Genomic DNA, 22,466 nt, shown 5'->3' with positions numbered 1-22,466 from the left:
ATCCGAGCCGGGCAGTCAGGTGACATGGTCACGTGTGTGGACGCCTCCGCTCGCTTAAAGCGTTTGCACGTCGTACAGCACTTGGTTTCCGACTTGCACTCTGCTGACCTATGACCTGTCTCGCCACACTTACCGCAGACCACGTCCTTCGACCTGCAGTACTTCTCCGGGTGCCCGTATTGCTGGCATTTCGTACAGCACGTCGATCGGATATGGTCGCACACCTCCGCTACGCTCCAGCCTAGATGAACCGTTCCTAGACGCACCAGTTTGTCCCGAGCAGCCGGGGAGCAGTCCAGGATAACTAAAAACTTCGTTCCGAGTGGCTTTGCGATGCCGAACTTGCACTCCTCAATGAAGCGGGACAAAGGCCAGTCTGCGTCATCAGCCACGTTTACGCGGTGCAGCTCTCTGATGGTCTCCTCCCCTGACTGCACGGCACTTAAATATCGCAACGCAACCCTCGGCATCTTTGGTTTCGGTACCGCCACACGAAGTCCGGGCGGTGCAGCGTCGCGAAGTCTCTGAGCGGACTCCTCGGATGCGGTCCTGACAACCACACCCGAGTTGCCCACTCTGCGCACTTGTGTTACCTTTATGCCCGCCTCAGCCGGCTTCACTGCAGCTTGGAGAATCTTCTTTGTGTCATCGCTAGTTTTCGCTGACGAACCTGCCTCTGGGTAAAAGATTACCGTTGGTCCCTGTGGCTGCACTTCTCTGGGCGGCTGACCCTTTGGCATCTTGAGTGCGTTGGCGTAACCCTGGTTGAAAGCTGGTCCAACGGTGGCCGGAAGCTGGTGGGCGGACGCCGAGGGTGATCCTCTCAGTTTGACCAATTCTAATTCCTGCTCGGCGCATCGGATGCGCATGGCGGAATACTGGTGCTCCACGTCGGCCAACCTAGCACTAAGCTGGCCCACGTAGGACAACATGTCCTGGCCATACGCAGCGATGCCCGTCTTATCTGCAATGTTCAGCTTGTTGGATGCGTTTGCGATATTACCTATGCTCTTGACTGCCTTGTGCGCCATGTCGATCAGCTCCTGCGTGGATAACAGTATTCGAGGCGTCACGGTTTGGTGGGACGAGGCGTCTCCTTTATCGTCGGCGGCAGCAGGGGCGGCGGGGGGGCGGCAACGGGGGCAGCGAGGGGGGCGGCAACAGGGGGGGCGGCAGCAGGGGCCGCGGGGGAGGCGACAACGGGGGCTTTCGGCGGGATTGGTGAGTCGGTCCTATTGGGGCGGGTCGAAGGGGCAGACGTCAGTATGCCGCCGACGGGGGGAGCCGCCGACGACGCACCGGCGCCCGGTCTTCTTCGCGTCGAAGCATCGTCACCTAGACGCTTCCGAATGGCCTCACTGACCTCCTCCGGGCTTTGCAGCGGCCGCTTGGTTGTTGGTTGCTGTTGCTGTGTTGTGGTCTGAGGGGGACTGCGGGCCAAAGAGTGCCGGGGGCGCATCGGGTCCAGCGCCGCGGCCTCCTCCATGAGCAGGCCCAGAGCGTCCAACTCCGTTTCGCGTCGCTCCTTTTCTTCCTGCAGCAGTCGCTGCTGCCTCTGCCGCCACCCATCTTCATCTTGCCCTGCCATTTCAAAAACTCGAGCAGAGTAAACGTCCTCAAACACCGGTTCTCGTATATATGGCTATAGAAAAATAAAACACCTGCCAAATGTAAACACAACTGACAGGTGACAGACGTCCAAACACTACACCGAGAAACCAAGCACCCGTCAAGCGGAACGGCTGTCACTTGTGACAGTGACAGCTGTCAGCCGAACGTCACGCGACCACGTGCCTAACCTCAAAGCGCACGCGGTCCTAACCTCAAAACACGTGTTTATTAAACTAGGCAATTGTTAATAAAATGACTTAATTGAGGCTTAGGAACGCTAACACTATGATATAAATAAGAATTAATTTGACTGACCTTTGCAGTAAAGCGGGGATCGACGATTAAACGTCCCCCGCCCTTACCGTTACAAGAAATGTTCAATCCTCTCAATCCTTATCCGTGTGGCACCAATTCACTGTATAAATAGCAAAAAAACCACTAAGAAAACAAAGTACAAATAACGCAATAAGGAAAAACAAAGAAAATCCACGAAAATCCGAAAATTAAAATTTTCGACGCAGAGCGCAGCTCCGCACACGTCCGCACGCCGCGAGAGAGCGACGCCGAGTTGGAGGCCATAAAGGGTCGAAGGAAGAATCCGCAGTACAAGGCGCTGGTACAAACGTACCTCGCCGAGTGCCAGGAGGCTCCTGTTCTTCAGGTTGAAACAGAACATGAGGTCTTGCCGGATGTACCGCTTGAATCGCCACCGGCCGCTAATGAGCATCCTGCGAACACCCACTCTGGACCGAGCGCGGCCGAAGTGTTAGCCGGGCTCCTGCAAAGGGCGGCTTCTAGGACGGCTAAGAAAGGTTCCGAGCGAAGGACTGCGGGGCGGCGTCGAAATCTGATTGAGAGTGACAACGGCACTGAGACTGTGCGGGTGTCAAATCGGAACAAGCGGAGAGCAGAGTACGCGAGGATGCAGGAACTGTACCGCAAGTGTAGAAGTCGTGCAGCGGCTGAGATTATTGATGGAGCGTGCCGGCGTGTCTCGCATCGGCTCTCGGAGTTGGAACCTCACTGGCGTCCTCTCTTGGAGAAGGCGTCGGAAGCGCCCGCTCCCACACCGAAGGCTCCGGCTGACTGACGTCGGGCAGTGGCTGCCGGAGGACGAGCGCGACCTCTCAGCTGTGGGCGCCTTTCACTCCAGAGGAAGTGAAAGCGTCTCGCATCGACTTCAACACGGCCCCAGGCCCAGACGGAATTCGTGCTGAGGAATGGAGGTCAGTTTCAGTGGCCCATAAGGCGGAATTGTTCAATGCTTGGATGGCGAAGGGAGAGATCCCGTCTGCTACGGCAGTGCAGATCAATCTTTGTACCGAAGACGGATGCGCCGGCTGGGCCGGGGGAGTATAGACCAATCTTGATTGCGTCTGTGCCCCTCCGGCACATGCATGCGCTCCTGGCAAAAAGATTGTTAGCTTGCTGTCCTCCGGATCGCGTGGCTTCGTATCGGCCGATGGGTCGTTGGAGAACACGGCCGTGCTTGACGCAGTGTTGGGGGATTGCAGGAAGAGACTCAAAGAGTGTCATGTGGCAGTCCTAGACTTCGCTAAAGCTTTTGATACGGTGTCGCATGCGGCATTGTGTGATTTGCTGAAGGCGAGGGGATTACCTGGGCCTTTTTGTTCCTATATAGCTGGACTTTATAGAACGGCGAGCACTACGCTTGTTGTGAATGGTGAGTCTAACCTTCCTGTGATCGTAGGACGCGGGGATCGTCAGGGGGATCCGTTATCTCCAATTCTTTTCAACATGGCCTTGGACGTTATTCTTGCTGCCCTGCCCGGAGAAGTAGGGTACAGGTTAGAGGGGGAACGTGTTTCCGCTCTGGCCTATGCCGATGACCTCGTCCTGGTAGCAGGCTCAAAGGTGGGGTTGCAGGAATCCTTGGATTGTGTTGATAGGGTTGGAAAGATGATGGGTCTCACGTTGAACCGTTCTAAATGTTCCGTGCTCTCGATGGTGCCCAATTGCCATGTCAAGAAACACAAATACCTCACTGAGAAGACTTTTAAGATCGGTGGAAAGTACATTAATCAGGTGTCAGGGCATGTATCCTAACTACTAACAATATTACTGCACAACCGCTCACTGAATTCTGTTCCAGAGATCTGTGTGCGATTAAACTACAAGTTCCATTGCCAACAGGCTGTTGCGACCTAGTCCTTGCCTCGGCGTACATGCCTGGAGAGGACGAACCGCCGCCTGCGGAACTACAACGACTGGTCAGCCACTGCGAGGGAGCAGGCCTCACGATAATCATCGGGGCCGACTCCAACGCACACCACCCGCTGTGGGGAATGGAGACTAGTAACAACAGAGGTAAGACACTTGTTGAATATCTTGTGACTACTAACCTAAACATCCTAAATGTAGGCGCCGAACCAACATTTGTTAACAAACGATGCAGGACGATTATAGACCTGACTCTGGCGTCGGAGGAGATCAGTGAACTTGTTATGGGATGGCACGTCTCTCAGGAGGCCTCCTGCTCAGACCATAGATGGATCCGCTTCAATCTACTAGCATCTAGTGACACACCAATCGCCCGAAGGAATCCTAGGAAAACGGACCGAGCCACTTTTAAGAAAATACTAGGTGAAAGCCTCGACCTGCTTCCTCCGAGGGTTGACCTTCGGGAACCGACTCAAATAGAACAGCAGGTAAACAACTTAACTGATGCCCTAGTAAACAGCTACCACAAGGCGTTCCCCTTAAACCCACCGTCAAGGACGGCCATAACGGGTCACCAGTGGTGGGGTTCAGAACTGGAGACTCCGGCGGAAAACCAGGAGACTCTTCAACAGGGCCATGAACACAACGGCCGAAGTGGACTGGGATAACTACTTTGAAGCCAAGGCTAAGTACAAAAAACCGGCCAAGAGCATGTCGGGCCACGCTCAGTGTAGGGTTCCGTAGTTACTCTTCCGTCACAATAAGCTAAACTGGAGCTTAAAGTATAGTAAATTGTTAACCAAGGGATGAAACGGTACCTTTCACCTGAGTTAAACAAATAGGCAAATTTGCATAATCAGTACCTAATTAAAGTAAGTCTTTTTACTATGAAGGGAAAACTTTTTGCGATAACTCAAAAACAGCTAAACTGATCATGTCCGCTATAGTTTTCATTTAATGTCTTTCTTAAGCTCTACTTCCACGATTTTTTTCATATTTTTTGGACTTATGGTTCAAAAGTTAGAGGGGGGGGGGACACATATTTTTTTTCTTTCGGAGCGATTATCTCCGAATATATTCACTTTATCAAAAAATGTTTCTTGAAAACCCCTATTAGTTTTGAAAGACCTTTCCAACGATACCCCACACTCTAGGGTTGAAGCGAAAAAAAAATTTCACCCCCACTTTACGTGTAGGGGAGGTACCCTAAAAAAAATTAAATTTTTAGATTTTATTGTACGACTTTGTCGGCTTTATTGATTTATATATCCATGCCAAATTTCAGCTTTCTAGCACTAACGACCACGGAGCAAAGCCTCGGACAGACAGACAGACAGACAGACAGACAGACAGACAGACAGACGGACATGGCGAAACTATAAGGGTTCCGTTTTATGCCATTTGGCTACGGAACCCTAAAAAAGACTGGGGTATTGGAGATCCCTATCATGGAGGAACTTCTGCAGCAGCATCGAAACACTAGACCACGCCAACCGGGTAAGAAAAACCTTAGCGCAGAAGCCCACATCACAACTGGGCTCACTGCGGAAACCCGACGGCACATACACATCCTCCCCTGCAGAGAACCAGCGCCTCCTCCTGGAAACCCATTTTCCGGGATGCGTAAGTCTCGCCGATGAAGGCCAGCAGGATGAGGAATACAGCACAACAGACAACAACTGGCAAATGGCGCACAGGATCGTCACCGCCGAGAAACTCAGGTGGGCCATAGACAGCTTCCATCCCTACAAGGCGGCTGGTCCGGATGGGATCTTCCCTGCTCTCCTACAGTGGGGTCTAGGACTCATCCAGGAAATCCTGACCGACATCATGGCAGCCTGCCTAGCCTGGGGGTACGTGCCCAGGAGATGGAGGGAAGTGAACGTGATTTTCATACCAAAACCTGGTAAGAATGACTACACAGCTGCCAAATCCTTCAGGCTCATCAGTCTCACATCATTCCTACTGAAAACACTGGAAAAACTGTGTGACAGAGATCTGAGGGATCGAATGCTGAAGAACATACCGATGCACAACAACCAGCACGCGTACAGCTCAGGTAAATCCACAGAGTCGGCTCTACACATGGTTGTAAGCCGCATTGAGAGAGCCATCCATGACAAGGAACTGTGCCTCGGCACTTTCATTGACATCGAGGGCGCTTTTGACAAGACCCACTTTACCAGTACCTATAGGGAACGCCTTGGAAAGCCACGGTGCGGAACCCGGACTAACAAAGTGGATCATGAACATGCTAAACAAAAGGACTACAAGGTATGCAGGTCAACCGCAGGCCGTAGCGGTGGTGCGAGGATGCCCCCAAGGATCACCTCTGTTGTGGAACCTAGTCGTTAACAACCTTATATAAGATGCATGTTAGTTATAAAATAGTACATTACGATACAAGTGCGAAAAATAGGAAATTCGAAACGAGTGGCGATAAATTAAAACACGACCGAAGGGAGTGTTTTAAATTGACACGAGTTGCGAATTACCTATTCGCACATGTATCGTACAACGTTTTACAGTACATATGGCCCTTTAAATGTTCGACACAGTAACGTAATATGCTACTTCTCGCACTAGTGCTATAAAGTAGCCCCATATGTACTGTAATGTAATGTTTTGAAAAGATGTGTTACCACCAAGTTTCTTGCCGGTCCCATATTGGGATACCCTCCATTCAGGAGGGATTTGAATCTTCTCGGGTCAGAGGTGTAGGGCTAGAGCCGGTGTAGCTATATTTGACGTTCATAAGCGCATTGTAATATGCTTACTTACTTGAATAATAAACTATCTTTATCTTTAAATCATATGTTCACTATAAATATAGACGCAAGATTACATTAAACGCGGTATTCAAAAAAAAAAAAAAAAACAAAAATCAAAATATTCTTTATTCAAATAGGCCTAGCAACAAGCACTTTTAAATCGTCAAATTTTACAAATATCATCTTAATCTAAATATCAGAGCAATTTATTGATGCAGTTATTATTGTTCTAAAAAAAACATTGAACTATTATAGATATGGTAAACTTAATAATAAGAATTTCATAAAAAGATCGTCATACATCAAAATTGTATAAAAATACTAGTCTAGAACCTTTCTAGAATAAAATCTAAATGTCAAAAAATACGGTATATATATACATTGAATTATCAATTTCATCATTAATAACATAACAATAAATAATTCATTCTTTACAATCACACTTAATCCCACGGTGTTTCATCATTCATGTAGTCTTGTGTGCTATAATAGGCTTTAGAGATAAGCTTACGTTTTACATAATTTTTAAATTTACTAACAGACAATTCAGTTATAATATTAGGAAGTTTATTGTAAAATCTTACACAATTACCCATGAATGATTTCTTAATTTTATGGAGCCTAGTGAAGGGCACTGCGAGCTTATGCTTATTTCTAGTATTAATATTATGTATTTCACAGTTTTTCTTAAAACTGGCAATGTTTTTATGTACATACAGAATATTCTCATAAATATATTGACAGTGTACTGTCATTATGTTAATGTCCTTAAACTTATCTCTAAGTGTGTCTCTATGGTACATTTTATATATTGCACGAATATTCTCAGCTACAGCTATTATTTACTCTCGATTTAAACATAATTCAGACGTAGCTATATACTATACAAGCAAGTTAATAATGTATGGTATAACATATACACCGTGGGCCAATTAAACCCGACAGATTTCAAAAGTGTATTCTTGACCGCATTTAGAGACTAAAATGTTATACAATGTTTTCTGAAATCGGTCTTGTTTTAGAGATAATGACAATTTCTGTGAAAATTTGTTTCTTTTATAACTTAGTCTAAAACGCCTTTTTAGCTGTGACGCTGCCACTATGTGACTTGGTTTAGACATAGGTACTGACAGATATTAAAGTTTTAAAGTAAACTCGCAATTTTCGTCTGTAAAAAAAAAACTTTACTTATTCGTTGTAATGTTTTTTTTTCACCAAGGTGTAAAAATAAATAACGTCGTGTGCAGAAAACGCAATTTGGCCAAAACTCATGTAATATTTTTTGCTCCTTATGACCTCAGGAATGCGTGGTTAAAATCTGTCGGGTTTAATTGGCCCACGGTGTATAATCATTGCTCAACCGTAACGGTTGACTTTTACATATAAGAGCATACAATTGGAGAATTCGTTTGTCTAAAATATTATGTTAATAGCCTAAAATGTAAACTTACCATAATAATCTCATTTACAGTACATATGGGGCTACTTTATAGCACTAGTGCGAGAAGTAGCATATTACGTTACTGTGTCGAACATTTAAAGGGCCATATGTACTGTAAAACGTTGTACGATACATGTGCGAATAGGTAATTCGCAACTCGTGTCGATTTAAAACACTCCCTTCGGTCGTGTTTTAATTTATCGCCACTCGTTTCGAATTTCCTATTTTTCGCACTTGTATCGTAATGTACTATTTTAAACGTTCCAAAAAGATTTTATGATTTGTTTACAAAAAAATGGTTTTTGTATGTATAAATTTACATTCCTGGCCATTTTAATGCAGGCTTTCAAGATTGCATGTATTATTTCAACACGTTTGCTGCAGTGACTGATAGCTTAACTCATCAATAAAATTTCCCATACATATATAAGGGGTTTAATGGATTCCAACCACAGCACGCGTGTGAACATTTCTAATCTATTCTAAGCATACCTTATAGAATCAGTTTTGCTCTTTGCTGCGTATTCACATCGATAGCAGAGACACACAGCTCCGCTTGACATGTTGATTGCAGTTCTTACCCGTTGCGTTGACAGCCGTCTAGTATCATTGTTGTGATCGGTGGATACAGGGCTTGCTGGATGACGCCAACGGCTTCCTGTGCTTCATCTGCTTCTCTGATGGCTTTCTTCTTAATCTTAGGGTCTGCAGCCGCCATCTGCGGCGTGTCTCTTCCCAATCTTGACAACATTCTCATCAGTTGTTCTAGAAGTAGTCTGTTTTACCAACTGAGCGTTTGTCAAAAGATGTTATTGTTCTGCAAATCAATATTCGAGCCAATAGATGTCGCTGAGATCATGTTGGCTAAGATTCCTTCCGAAAAAGAAGTCTGAACCGTCACCTATTCTAGGTTTTTTCATGTTTTCTAGTCTCTAAATGTAGGTATAGGAATGTTCCTTTGGTCCGCACGTGTAAGTATTGTTTATGTCGGGTGTGTATCCGCTACTAACTGGCGGCCGGTTTGTTCTGGCTGGCGGCGCGGCTTCTCGCAGCTTTCTCCACGGCAGCCGCCCGCGCCTGCACGCAGGTAATCAAACATTAGGACGGCCAGGTCAACCTACTACTTGCTATAAAAAATAAAAGGTTCAATATCTGGGACACCGAGCTTTACTTGGAAAACATATAAAGGCTCAAAAATGCGCGTTTTCCTTGCGATATCATTTTTGAAGACCTATCCCTATACCCCACACGTATGGGTTTGATGAAAAAAAAATTGAGTTTCAGTTCTAACCCCCAAAACTTTTTTTTTTTTTAAACTACTTATTAGATCTCGTTCAAACTAATTTTCCGTGGAAGTTTGCTTGGTGATGTACATCATATATTTTTTTTAGTTTTATCATTCTCTTATTTTAAAAGTTACAGAGGGAGGGGGGGGGGGGGGGGGGGCACGACGACACAGTTTACCACTTTGGAAGTGTCTCTCGCGCAAACTGTTCAGTTTAAAAAAAATGATATTAGAAACCTCAACATCATTTTTGAAGACCTATCCATAGATACCCCACACGTATGGGTTTGGTGAATAAAATATTTATTTATAATACTCATCGAGACAATTCTAACAACCCCTAACACAGGTTGCGTTGTTTTATCACAATGGCCACCTCCTGTCTGCATCATCAGATCAGACCCACCTCACGTATGTGTGTGAAGTTTAAATCGAATAACGTAGCTTGCAGCCTGAAGTACCTGTAGTGACTGGACCCTCTTGTGCAGCCCCATCATGGAGGTGGAGATGGTCAGCAGCCGCTCCCTGCTCGTCGCTATGTCCGCCAGCTAGAACATGTTGGCAAACACTTTCAAATATAACTGTAATCGCAGACATATCTGGAGTCCTATACTCGGTGACTATGTGCAAAGTGAATTTGAAATACAGGTGTATTGTCTAAGAAAACTTTGTAGCCATATATTACTGCCATCTTTCGACACATGATTAAAACTTTTAGAACGGCATTTGACTTTGATCCTTAATATTTTATTCAAAAGTGAATTAACTAAAATGTCTTTGCTATGTGCCAATGTACCAACGCCCACACTGTTAACTGTCCATCGGTGGGCTTTATTACAAAAGACATAAGCTCCACCGATGGACAGTTAAGGGTGTTGCTGTTTGTACCTATACCCAGATCGAACTGGATCGTTCTATGCAACTTGCCGCCGCCAAGTCAAAACCATGATATTTAACATAATTAAGTGCTATGGTACGCCATGCATAAGAATTTTACTTGTAAACCAAATCATTTGAGCACAATTCCAGGAATCCCTATTAAGTAGTGATCATGAAAGAGTTCCAATATATTTTGGCGTCATCATCAGGTCAGCGCTATCGTTTTATTATGTTTCGAATCTAGACGGCTGTTTGAAGTAAGTTACAGTCGATCTGCAATATTTTAGTTATTAGTTTGTTAGTAAAGTTTTTAATGTTGCCTTCATTTTACATTCAGTAAAAATAGGCCAAAAGCATGTCGGGCCATGCTCAGTGTAGGCTTCCATAGTTACCATTCTGTCAAAATAGGCTAAACGGCGCTATTAGGAAGTATCATGTACATACGTTTTTGGCAAAAATGTCATTTCTGGTACAAGCTATTATCGTTGACTGTACTTTTCTTTCCACAGGCAACTAATACTCATCGAGACAATTCTAAGAACCCGAAACACAATAAGGTTGCGTTGTTATCACAGAGTTCCCATGGCCACCTCCTGTCTCCATCGTCAGATCAGCTCTATGGTACACATTGCACCATCTTTGAAAAAAAAGAAAAAATGTTGAAATCGGTTCACACGATAAAGAATTTTATTATTCCCGAAAAACCAGCATACATACTTCAGGTCGCGTAGATTTCCCGCAAATCGCCGATAGATGACGCTGTACACAATTATACTGAGTATACTCCTGGCCTAGATAGATGATGAGATAGATTTAGTATGGATCGGTGCCCGAGTTAATAGAACTCGCACTTGACAGCTTTAACATTACGAGGGGTCTGCAAGGGATTTTGCCAGCTTGATTATGGTATAATAATAATATTGCATCGTAATAAACTGGATCCACATAATAATGCCAAATATTAGCTCAATCAGATACCAATTAAAATTTTGAAGGAAACATTGCAGATTAAATAAGATTCGGCCAAAATTTCAGTATTCAATAACCGGGTCCACACAGAGCGGGCATACGCGTGAGGCAATTTCTCACGCACAAAACGGCCAGTGTAGACGTGACTCGGCGGAGGAGGCGCGTGCGTTTGCCTCGCCCGAGCGCGCCGCCTCGGCCGAGGCACGTCTACACTGGCCGTTTTGTGCTTGAGGAAATTGCCTCGCGCGTAGGCTCGCTCTGTGTGGACCCAGCTAATAACATACTTTATTATTATTTGTATTATATGTGTTTCCATGTACATTTATTCTGAAGTTGTACAATAAAGAGGATTTGTATTTGTTGTTGTTGTTGTTGTATACTTTACTCTCTCCCAAATCAAAGCAATAATCCATATCCTGCCTATATGTCCATCATCATCACTTGCAGAGTTTCAAATCTATTTACAAATTACTAACATTAAATTAACTTACTTCTGATACTGACGACTACTACTGACTGATGGAAGTAGGTTAAAATAGGCCTGCAAGAAGTTACTGAACTGTCAGTTAGTTGCTATATGTTAATATAAGGTAGAAGTACTAGTGCTCGACGCTGCACTAGTATTCGACATGGGCACTTTATGTCAAAGTGACAAGGATTAAGTTCGAATACAGAAAAATCTTCGTTGTTCAAATTTAACCTATATTTCCATGAAATAAAGTGCCCATATCGGTGACTAGTGCAGCGTCGAGCACTAGTATTTCTACCTTAAGTGTGTTAAAAAAAAATTGTTACAAGCAAGTGTGTATGAAAAGTGAAAGTGACACTCACAAGTGCATCAACCATAGCGTCATTTTGCAAGTCTTCTAGCCGCCTCCGCTCTGAAGTCAGCGTGCTGTGGACTGCTTCTTGCCTTTCCCTGAAACAACAATTACATTATATTCATTTAGGATTCTCTGAGGCTCACGACGAAAGGTGAATAGTAAAGATGAAGAAGATGATTGGCTTCTTGATAATTGTTTCTATAGTGTACACAAATATTTAGATCACAAACTGACATGCTGCTGAAATTTCTAGTTGATAATTGACATTCAAATTCAGGAAATATTGTAAATTCTATTTTATTTATTATAAATTTGACATTATGTTTAACTTCGACCCTCGATTATTATTTTACTTGACATTGTGTATAATTGATATTTTTAATTTATTTTCTATTTTTATAAATATATTGCCTGTTTTTTAAATTATTTGCACGCCTGCATGCAAACTGAATGCACGGATTTTCTTTTATCTTGTAAGACCTTTATATTACTGTGTTCTATGCAAATAAATTCTTTGAATCTTTGACCTAATGAAAAGGGCCCCAAAACTCTAGATACAGAGGAAATCCACTAGCCAGGTGGCAGGACGAAATTGTTGCTACTGCAGGCAAAGAATGGCAAAGCGTAGCACTCGACAAAGTCAGATGCTGCTGGAGGTGGCTTTTACCCAGAAGGGGTCTATCTACAGCAGAATAATCAAATGAAAGGGTCTAGCAGGCTAAGGATGGAGAAGTGGCCCCTGTGACGAATATCGGATTTTTATAATGTCATTTGTTGGCTATCTTATAATATATGAACACCTTAACTTTCAGCCCCCTATCTTGAACCGTCACCGAGATAATCTCACAAACGTCATTTTATGGACACACTTTCAGAGTTCCGTAGCCAAATGGCAAAAAACGGAACCCTTATAGATTCGTCATGTCCGTCTGTCTGTCCGTTTATGTCACAGCCACTTTTTTCCCGAAAGTATAAGAACTATACTGTTGAAACTTGGCAAGTAGATGTATTCTGTGAACCACATTAAGATTTTCACACAAAAATAGCAGAAAAAAACAATACATTTTGGGGGTTCCCCATACTTAGAACTGAAACTCAAAAAATTTTTTTTCATCAAACCCATACGTGTGGGGTATCTATGGATAGGTCTTCACAAATGATATTGAGGTTTCTAATATAATATTTTTCTAAACTGAATTGTTTGCGTGAGAGACACTTCCAAAGTGGTAAAATGTGTGATAAAATATATGATATACATTACCATGCAAACTTCCACCGAAAATTGGTTTGAACGAGATCTAGAAAGTAGTTTTTTTTTAATACGTCATAAATGGTACGGAACCATTTACGGGCGAGTCCGACTCGCACTTGGCCGATTTTTGACAGCCATGCGTCAAGTTCAAAATAAACACTGTTGCTAGGCAACGAAATTAAACCTCATTTAAACGGAAAATCTCCTTCAGAATGAAAGACGCCTTTGATAGCTAATTAGCTAAACGCTTTCGTTGACATTTAATTTTTTTTAAAGTATGTTGCAGCTTTACAAATACTTGTTGAAAAGAGCTGTCAAAAAAATCTCTTACATTTTAATAATTATTTTTTCAGGGAATTAAATATTTAAAAAATATCTGAGTTACACTCCTACTCATTCTTTATAGCTATGATTTGATTTGATTGCTCTACCTTATATAGTTCAGGAGAACAACGACTATGAAAAATGTGTCCATAAAATGACGTTTGTGACATTATCTCGGTGACGGTTCAAGATAGGGGGCTGAAAGTTAAGGTGTTTCTATATTATAAGATAGCCAACAAATGACATTATAAAAATCCGATATTCGTCACAGGGGCCACTTCTCCTTCCTTAGCCTGCTAGACCCTTTAACTTATGTTCGAAAACAACATACATTCTCTGTAGAATAATTCAAACTTCAAATCACTTAATTGCCTAAACATGATGGTACAAAAAATAGCAATACAAACAATACATAAAGTCTAGGTTAAGTATGTACAAATTTATTCTAGGTTAAGTAGTAATACTAATTTATTGTCTAATCTAATTGGTAAGTAATCAAATTTAGCAAGACATGTTGGCCGTGGGTACCAAGCTCGCTATATGCTAGACTGGCGTCCAGCGCTGGTTGTCAGTTTGGCCAGTTATTAAACTTAAATAAATTAATAAATTTATTCATATTTTGTTTTTATTGTGTTTTTAACCGGTCTTATGTACGCTAAAGTGTTTACATACAAGCACGTCTGAAAATATAGGTACGAAAAATGTGTCAAAAATATATAAACACTACCTTAATATATGGGCAATAAAGTCATGTATTTTTGATGACATATTTTTGACCCTTTTTTCGTATCGTTATTTTCAGACGTGACCGTACATACATGCATACAATAGGCCTGTGTCGTAAATTTCAAAAATGGCTTATTTCGATAGTTTAGTACCTGTATTACCCCAAAAAAATAATATTTCATGATAAAAATTATATTTAAAACACATATTTTAAGTTTGAAAAAAATATTTTTAAACTGACGTAAAAACACAAGAAAGTGTCATGGCGTCGTGAATGACGTCACATAGTTGCAAGCGATTGTGTTCACTTACGGCGAAAGTTTGTTTTGTTTAAATAAAAATGGAAACTTCGTATTTTAAAAACTGTATAGTGCCCCAGTGTATAAATACAAGTATAAAAACTCCGACTAAATTATTCATACGTGTTCCGGTCAAGGAAAAAATGGTTAAAACTGGCAAGGAGGAAAGATGCTCATTGTTTATCAACAACATCGAGAATTTATTTTTGTGAAGATCATTTCGATGTAGGTAAGTATTATTAAATAACCGGCCAGTAGCATGTCGGGCCACGCTCAGTGTAGGGTTCCGTAGTTACTCTTCCGTCACAATAAGCTAAGCTGGAGCTTAAAGTATAGTAAATTGTTAACCAAGGGATGAAACGGTACCTTTCACCCGAGTTAAACAAATAGGCAAATTTGCATAATCAGTACCTAATTAAAGTAAGTCTTTTTACTATGAAGGGAAAACTTTTTGCGATAACTCAAAAACAGCTAAACTGATCATGTCCGCTATAGTTTTCATTTAATGTCTTTCTTAAGCTCTACTTCCACGATTTTTTTCATATTTTTTGGACCTATGGTTCAAAAGTTAGAGGGGGGGGGGACACATTTTTTTTTTCTTCCGGAGCGATTATCTCCGAATATATTCACTTTATCAAAAAATGTTTCTTGAAAACCCCTATTAGTTTTGAAAGACCTTTCCAACGATACCCCACACTCTAGGGTTGAAGCGAAAAAAAAAATTCACCCCCCTTTACGTGTAGGGGAGGTACCCTAAAAAAAATTAATTTTTTAGATTTTATTGTACGACTTTGTCGGCTTTATTGATTTATATATCCATGCCAAATTTCAGCTTTCTAGCACTAACGACCACGGAGCAAAGCCTCGGACAGACAGACAGACAGACAGATAGACAGACAGACGGACATGGCGAAACTATAAGGGTTCCGTTTTATGCCATTTGGCTACGGAACCCTAAAAAAGTAGTGACTACATATTGAACTCGTAAATCTTAAGAAAAACCAAAGCTTTTTTTGTTGCCCTGGGAGCAAACAAACAATTATTTTCTAATTCTTACTTTCGAAATAGGCAATTAAAAACCCACTATTCCACAAACTTGCGATAGGGCTTAAGACACTAAGACAAAGTAGTGTCTTTACAATATCATCTCTCTATATTTACATTGTAATTCTAACCTCAAAATCAATTAATTTGCAATTGGTATACATACCTTCAAATAATAATTGACTGCGTGCTACAGTGAAATATACGTGAAAATGATAATAAGCAGTATTTTAGTATTGTTTATACTTACATAGAAGTTTTAACATTACGAAATTCCGATGAACAAAAGTCAGTGTTCGACGCGAAAAATCGGCCTAGCATAACAGCGTCAATTTTGGGTAAATTATTGCTGTTCGCTTTGATAAATCCAGGTTCCATGGCAGTTTATGCTAGTATTATCCGATATGGGTGGAAATAACACTCTCAACTTGTCGAAAAATGATAATAATAGAAAATAAAAACCGGCCAAGAGCATGTCGGGCCACGCTCAGTGTAGGGTTCCGTAGTTACTCTTCCGTCACAATAAGCTAAACTGGAGCTTAAAGTATAGTAAATTGTTAACCAAGGGATGAAACGGTACCTTTCACCTGAGTTAAACAAATAGGCAAATTTGCATAATCAGTACCTAATTAAAATAAGTCTTTTGAACTACTATGAAGGGAAAACTTTTTGCGATAACTCAAAAACAGCTAAACTGATCATGTCCGCTATAGTTTTCATTTAATGTCTTTCTTAAGCTCTACTTTCACGATTTTTTTCATATTTTTTAGACCTATGGTTCAAAAGTTAGAGGGGGGGGGACACATTTTTTTTTTCTTTCGGTGCGATTATCTCCGAATTTATTCACTTTATCAAAAAATGTTTCTTGAAAACCCCTATTAGTTTTGAAAGACCTTTCCAACGATACCCCACACTCTAGGGTTGAAGCGAAAAAAAAATTTCACCCCCACTTTACGTGTTGGGGAGGTACCCTAAAAAAAATTAAATTTTTAGATTTTATTGTACGACTTTGTCGGCTTTATTGATTTATATATCCATGCCAAATTTCAGCTTTCTAGCACTAACGACCACGGAGCAAAGCCTCGGACAGACAGACAGACAGACAGACAGACAGACAGACAGACAGACAGACAGACAGACAGACGGACATGGCGAAACTATAAGGGTTCCGTTTTATGCCATTTGGCTACGGAACCCTAAAAACGAAGTGACTTGTGCTGTTGTATGAAAATCATAACCAAACGTCAACAACAACAATGGCGCATATCACCATGTGACGTAATACGTTCTAATTGGCGTTCACGGCGGAGGGGCCAGGGGGGTATTTTTTTGATTTTAATTTGTAAAAATAACAATAATCTTATTTTTTTATGAGGAATTATTTCGGTCTTCCTTGATTAAATATTACAATTTACGCCTAGAAACATTCATCCATTGGTTTCATTGTTAGTTGACACAAGCCTATTGATACACACTAATTTATTCTCCTACTCTAACATCAACATTGCCTACCATGACAAGCATTGGCTGGCTTGAAAAACAGAGATACTCTGTCAATCATACATACCAATCTTGGAAGAACCACTAAAATCATACATAACCCACTTCTCACAATATTTTCACTGCTTTGCTGTGAATGTAAAGGCATACAAGGAAAGCTGCCCTCAGTTAATGAGTAAAGGCTTAGGACAAATATAGTAAACTTATTGACTTCATTTGTACATTCAGAAGCAGAAGTATCTAAGCATATGAGTTGTTCATGAATAACAACACCGTGTGGGGTTGGCAACTGGCAAAGGTTTGCAGAGATGGTGCCAGTGTTCTATGAGATTTGGCTAAAATAAACTTTAATGTTAGCTTAGACGCATCACAAAAACAAATTGATTGACATATCAATCAGTCAAAATATCAATGAGTCAACTATAGTTCTATCGACTATCTCAAGCTGTGTAAGAAACATCATTTGATCCCACTTGTTAAGCGCCGTGAAATTGCAGATATAGTGTACTTAGTCAATATTATTAAAGGTAATGTAGATTGTCCAAATTTGCTTAATAAGATCTCTTTTAATATTCCGTCAAGGAGGCTAAGGCATTTTCGTCCCATTAGTAATTACCAAGCTACTACTAGGTATAGGAAAAACAGTTTCATATGCAGGGCAGGCATGAGTTTAAATAAAGTTTCTATAAATTGTGATATCGACATATATAATGATAGCATAGCAGTAATAAAAAATAAATTAATTAGACACTTCATGGGTGACAATAATTCTGGCGCAGGACAAGGCTCGGTGCATTGTTGAATATGTACTCACAGGATTTAACTACTTTTTCTTTTTTTAATTTATTTTTTGTAAAAATAATCATATATATATATAGATCTGTTCTTATGCTGTAGGAACTTGTATGTGTAAATTAAGATAGGCAAAAACTTTTTATAATTTATTGTATTTTTATAAGTGAGAACCTGTAATTGGCTCTGTAATTCTATTGGAAGTTCTAGATATATATAGCGCTGTTGGTTTTCCATATACTAAAATAAAAATAAATAAAATAAAATATCATTGACTAATCAGTTTTAAGGCAAAATTTCATTTGTAGGGTTCCATAGTCAAACTAGTTTCGCCATGTCCATCTGTCCGCAGCTTTGCTCCTTAATCATTAGTGCTAGAAAGCTGCAATTTGGCATGGATACATTAATCATGCATGTCGACATTGGCGACAAAATGGTAAAATAAAAACTATAAAAAACATTTTTTAGGGTATCTCCGGTACAAAATTATATTTTTGAATATTTTTTTGCTTTAACTCAATAGTGTGGGGTATCATTGAATAGGTCTTTCACAACGAATATGTGTCTCCAAAAACCATTTTTTGATCAAGTAAATATAATTGAAAATAAACGCTTCAAAGAAAAATATGTCCCCCCATCTAACATTTGTACCATGGGTCCAAAAAATATGAAAAAATTTTAAAATCAAAAGCTTTATTAAATACTTTCAATGAAAACTATAGCGATCATGATTGATCCAGCCGTTTTTGAGTTTTTGCAAAAAGTGTTGTCTTCTTAGTAAAATGACAAACAAAGCGCTGCAAAGGTACTGGTTCATGCATGTAATGTACATGATACTTACTAATAGTCCCCGTTTAGCCTATTCTATTACAGAATGGTAACTACGGAACCATACACTGAGCATGGCCCGACATGCTCTTGGCCGATTTTATTAATACAAGCTTTATCACTGACTGCAAGTCAATTTCATTAGGGTTTCGGCCAACACTAATACATACAAACATTGCAAGTTAAATAAAAGTTTTTAATAAAATTGAGTAGTTTTGCCACTATGATTGAACACATGACAGAACCTTTCCTTAATGCATACAAAGATTGCTAAAATCAGAATTATGATATAGTTGAGTGAAAATTAAAAGTGTAATTTTCTTGAACTCTGTATAACAATTTCTTTCTTTTTAATGATAAAACAGTACTTATATAATCTTGTAGTTTTGGGTGGAAATGAAAAAAAATTTGAAAATATAACCTTACTCACAGTCAATGTTATTTATGACATTACCAAATTATACAATAAAGATGATAAGAAGTGAATAAAAACTAACGTATGTTTATTCCCTAAGATATTCTTTAGAATTAACTTGCCCAAACCAGATACTTTTTAGAATAATGGCTGTAAGAATAATGTGGCATATTAAACTTCTCAAATTTATTAGATTGTCACAATTATGCTTGAATATTTTAATCAATCAAACAATTTTACAACTTAATGCATAATATAATCCTAATATTCCCTATCTCTAAGATATTGTACTCACCATTTTGGTCCAAGAAAATGTGCTAGTCATAACTCGGTGAGTGGAAATGTGTGAGAAATGGAATGGCGGACTACATTTTCAATTCTACCTCAATTTGTATCTTAATAACACTACCCACTTTATTTTGCTACATTTATATTTTTAATGCTGGCAACTTATTTAACAGTAATAGTACCAAGATATTCTAAAAATATTGTGGACAAATTAGCTCTAAGTAATATAAATTGACTGTCAGGAGAGCAAGTAATAATATCTCGAGTTGTTTTACAAGTTAAAGTTATATTTGGCATAGTCAGTGTACACAGATAACTATTTTATGCATTTATAAACTAAGATAAAAACTAGAAATATGTCTTAGTTGATTTATCTACATTTAAGTTGTAATTTAATTACAACCATACTTAAAATACTTGTTTTAGCAATGCTGGAAATGACTCATCAAATTAAATACCTATGTATCTAAGTGAAATGTTTCACAGTAAGACTCTTTGAGCTCATGGCAATGAACTGCGGCCATTATTTAGGCTAGGCAAATAAATGTTGTATGGTATGATTTACTTGTTAATTAAAATCACATAAACAAAGTTTAGGTTAGACTTACGTTAGTTCCTTTAAATGGGTGTTTATAGTGGCTAACGGCGGTTCATACAGCTCCATTATACCTTTACTTAACAGCTGAATGGTCTTCGCATCATCAGTTTGATTTACGCTAGAATAAGGAAAACGAAAATTTAGCCGTGGAAAAATATTTCGTCATAATCTATTGTATGGCTGTCTGTGAATACTTACTTTTCCATTGTTCTGTCGAGAGAGCTGTTTAGAACGGTTTCTGATAGTTTTATATTAATATAATATCAGAGAAACAAAACTATTAACAAGAAAAATGTGTCGCTATCGGTTGAAAGTTAGAATAATTTTCTGTGAACATAGATGGTGGGATTCCATAGATACGCTATACCGTGCGCGCGTGAGGGACAGAACATAGCAGTGCGACAAAATTAAAAACATGCTTCAAATTAGCTGACAACATGCCAAACATAATCTACGTAATTTGGTTGGGTTATTTGCTATCCACCTTAAACTATACTAATATTTACGGTATTACGGTCGTATTTACGGTGGCGGTGGGGAATAAAACAAATAGGGTTGTTTCCAATTTTTTGAAACGTTTGTATTACGTTCTATATTAACTAAAAGTTGCCCTAAAATTCAACTTTTATACTAAAAACGGCTTTAAATATGTTAAATTAACAAAATATATTTTGACAGATGCTTTCGCGCCTAAAACACTCTTTCAAAATTGTGTGACGTCACAGTTTACGGTTTGACACATAACTACATACACACGTAGAAGATACGAACTGTCAACTGACATTTGTCATTTGTTGTTTATCGCCTAACTGTCAACAGTGTCAATCCAAGAGTTGTGACGTCATTAGAATCTTCAATGACGTTTCGAGTTTGGTCACGTGACGTGTGCGAAAAGATATTTTAAATTCAATATTTACAAAAATATGGTCATTACAGGTCCCCTAAAAGTATTTTAACATGTTGTTATAATCCAAAAGAATTTATTGGGATACAATTCTGCCCTAAGATTTGTAGATGGAAACAACCCTATTGACATATCTATCCAATGTGTATTGCGTCTCACTCACTCATTAAGCAAAATATGAGATGCAATGCAAATAAACATTGCACCATTAAATTGGACAGGTGGGATACCATCCTAATACACCTGCATGAAATGACCAATTGCATTTGAACATGGCAACATTACCCAATAGATGCGTTCCACTTGTTCCACTTATAAAAACTATATCTTTTATTTTATTAGCAAATATTATCTCCTAAATTTCTTTACATTTGTTAAAAGTTTTCTGAACAAATAAATTAGTTAAAAGTTTTTGCAAGTGATTAATTTACTTGTTTAATTTTATCTTTTTTGTTTTTATGTGTAATAGGAACACACTTTATGTGGAGTTGCCGGTTGAAAATAATAGTATCCATTTTACGTACATGCTTTTGATTTAAGATAAAAAGAATTAATTCATACGGGAAAAAAGAAAGTATTATACAATTATGAAGTAATGCTTAAATTTTATTGATTATTTATACAATTAGTTTCCAGTTTGAAATAGTAATCAATAATAAAAGCAACATAAATATTTTTATGTATTTCACTCGAAATATCTGCGTTATACGAAACGTGAACCTTGATGGCCGCTAGAAACTTTGATAGAAAAAAAAACAATTTCACTATCTTCACTTGTTTATTAGTGGTTATACTCTTTAATGTAAGCATTTTGTTTGAGAGGGGATTTCACGGACAGTGGAAGTTCAATCGCTTAAATTTCGTAGAGGAATTGTAATCAATAAAACTGGAGGTCTTGCAAAAACCGGAGGGCGGCGACATGTCGGTCGTAGCGCGACGGGACTCCGGAGACTATTCAGATTCCCAGGACATCGAGCGTAACTCGACAAACGTGAGTTAGAAACACTGACCACCAGCGACAATGGCAATAATCAACTTTCGTTTGGCCATTATAAGTATTACGCGGGCACTTTCACCGGTGCATTCGCGTGACGGTGTGACCATTTCTTTTCGCAAATGAGGTCACGATTGGGACCACTCTCCGCGGCGCCGTTGATGTGTTTAGACTTTAATTTTAGCCGCGGGCGACGCCACGTAGAATTTAAGACTAGTTTGTTTTGAGATCACAGTCAAAAGTGAGACTTGTTTGTTGTCATGCAACTGCTAAAGGTAGCTGGTTTGCAGGATGGGCCGGAGTCCGACTACGACTCTGCGGCCAGCGACTCCGAGCACTCAGACCAGGACCCCGAGAGTCAGGTAATTTATTCATGCAATTTCTAATCCATTCTAATTGTCATATTTCTACTAAGATCACCAATACTAATGACATGCTTATTGGAAACTGTGTTACTAATTTCGTTTTTCGCTTACAAATGTATACTGAATTACTTTACTCAAACAATCATTAATATTAGACAAATGCAATTTTTAGTATC

At 39.9% G+C, this 22,466-nt stretch overlaps 2 protein-coding genes across 2 annotated transcripts in view; one reads left to right on the top strand and one right to left on the bottom strand.

Moving 5' to 3' along the window:
• Nucleotides 1–6,673: 6,673 nt before the first annotated feature.
• On the bottom strand, nucleotides 6,674–20,572 carry LOC133530380 (uncharacterized). The gene is made up of 5 exons (XM_061868294.1): nucleotides 20,226–20,572; nucleotides 20,038–20,145; nucleotides 11,969–12,056; nucleotides 9,751–9,837; nucleotides 6,674–9,081 (listed from the first exon to the last, which is right to left on the bottom strand). Exons 1-5 carry the CDS (start codon nucleotides 20,231–20,233, stop codon nucleotides 9,010–9,012), a joined length of 363 nt encoding a protein of 120 aa, XP_061724278.1. The 5' UTR covers nucleotides 20,234–20,572; the 3' UTR covers nucleotides 6,674–9,009.
• Nucleotides 20,573–20,577: 5 nt separating this feature from the next.
• The window catches only part of LOC133530381 (arginine-glutamic acid dipeptide repeats protein-like), a 61,230-nt gene continuing 59,341 nt past the window's right edge, over nucleotides 20,578–22,466 (top strand). Inside the window, exons 1-2 of the mRNA XM_061868295.1 lie at nucleotides 20,578–21,922; nucleotides 22,216–22,287. Of these exons, the coding sequence (XP_061724279.1) occupies nucleotides 21,851–21,922; nucleotides 22,216–22,287 (144 nt within the window). The 5' untranslated portion in view covers nucleotides 20,578–21,850. The remainder of the gene's footprint in view (nucleotides 21,923–22,215; nucleotides 22,288–22,466) is intronic.

The sequence above is a fragment of the Cydia pomonella genome, chromosome 22 (assembly GCF_033807575.1).
Source record: "Cydia pomonella isolate Wapato2018A chromosome 22, ilCydPomo1, whole genome shotgun sequence".
NCBI lineage: Eukaryota > Metazoa > Arthropoda > Insecta > Lepidoptera > Tortricidae > Cydia > Cydia pomonella.
The sequence above is the reverse complement of the archived record's forward strand: the minus strand, read 5'-3'. Positions and strand labels throughout refer to the sequence as shown.

What these genes read in the sequence shown, in the direction of transcription:
- LOC133530380 (XM_061868294.1), bottom strand. An exon ending in ACGCTATGGTTGATGCACTT is followed by an intron (nt 9,838 to 11,968) that starts GTGAGTGTCACT and finishes AACATGTTCTAG; the next exon opens with CTGGCGGACATAGCGACGAG. An exon ending in AGAGGGTCCAGTCACTACAG is followed by an intron (nt 9,082 to 9,750) that starts GTACTTCAGGCT and finishes ACCTGCGTGCAG; the next exon opens with GCGCGGGCGGCTGCCGTGGA.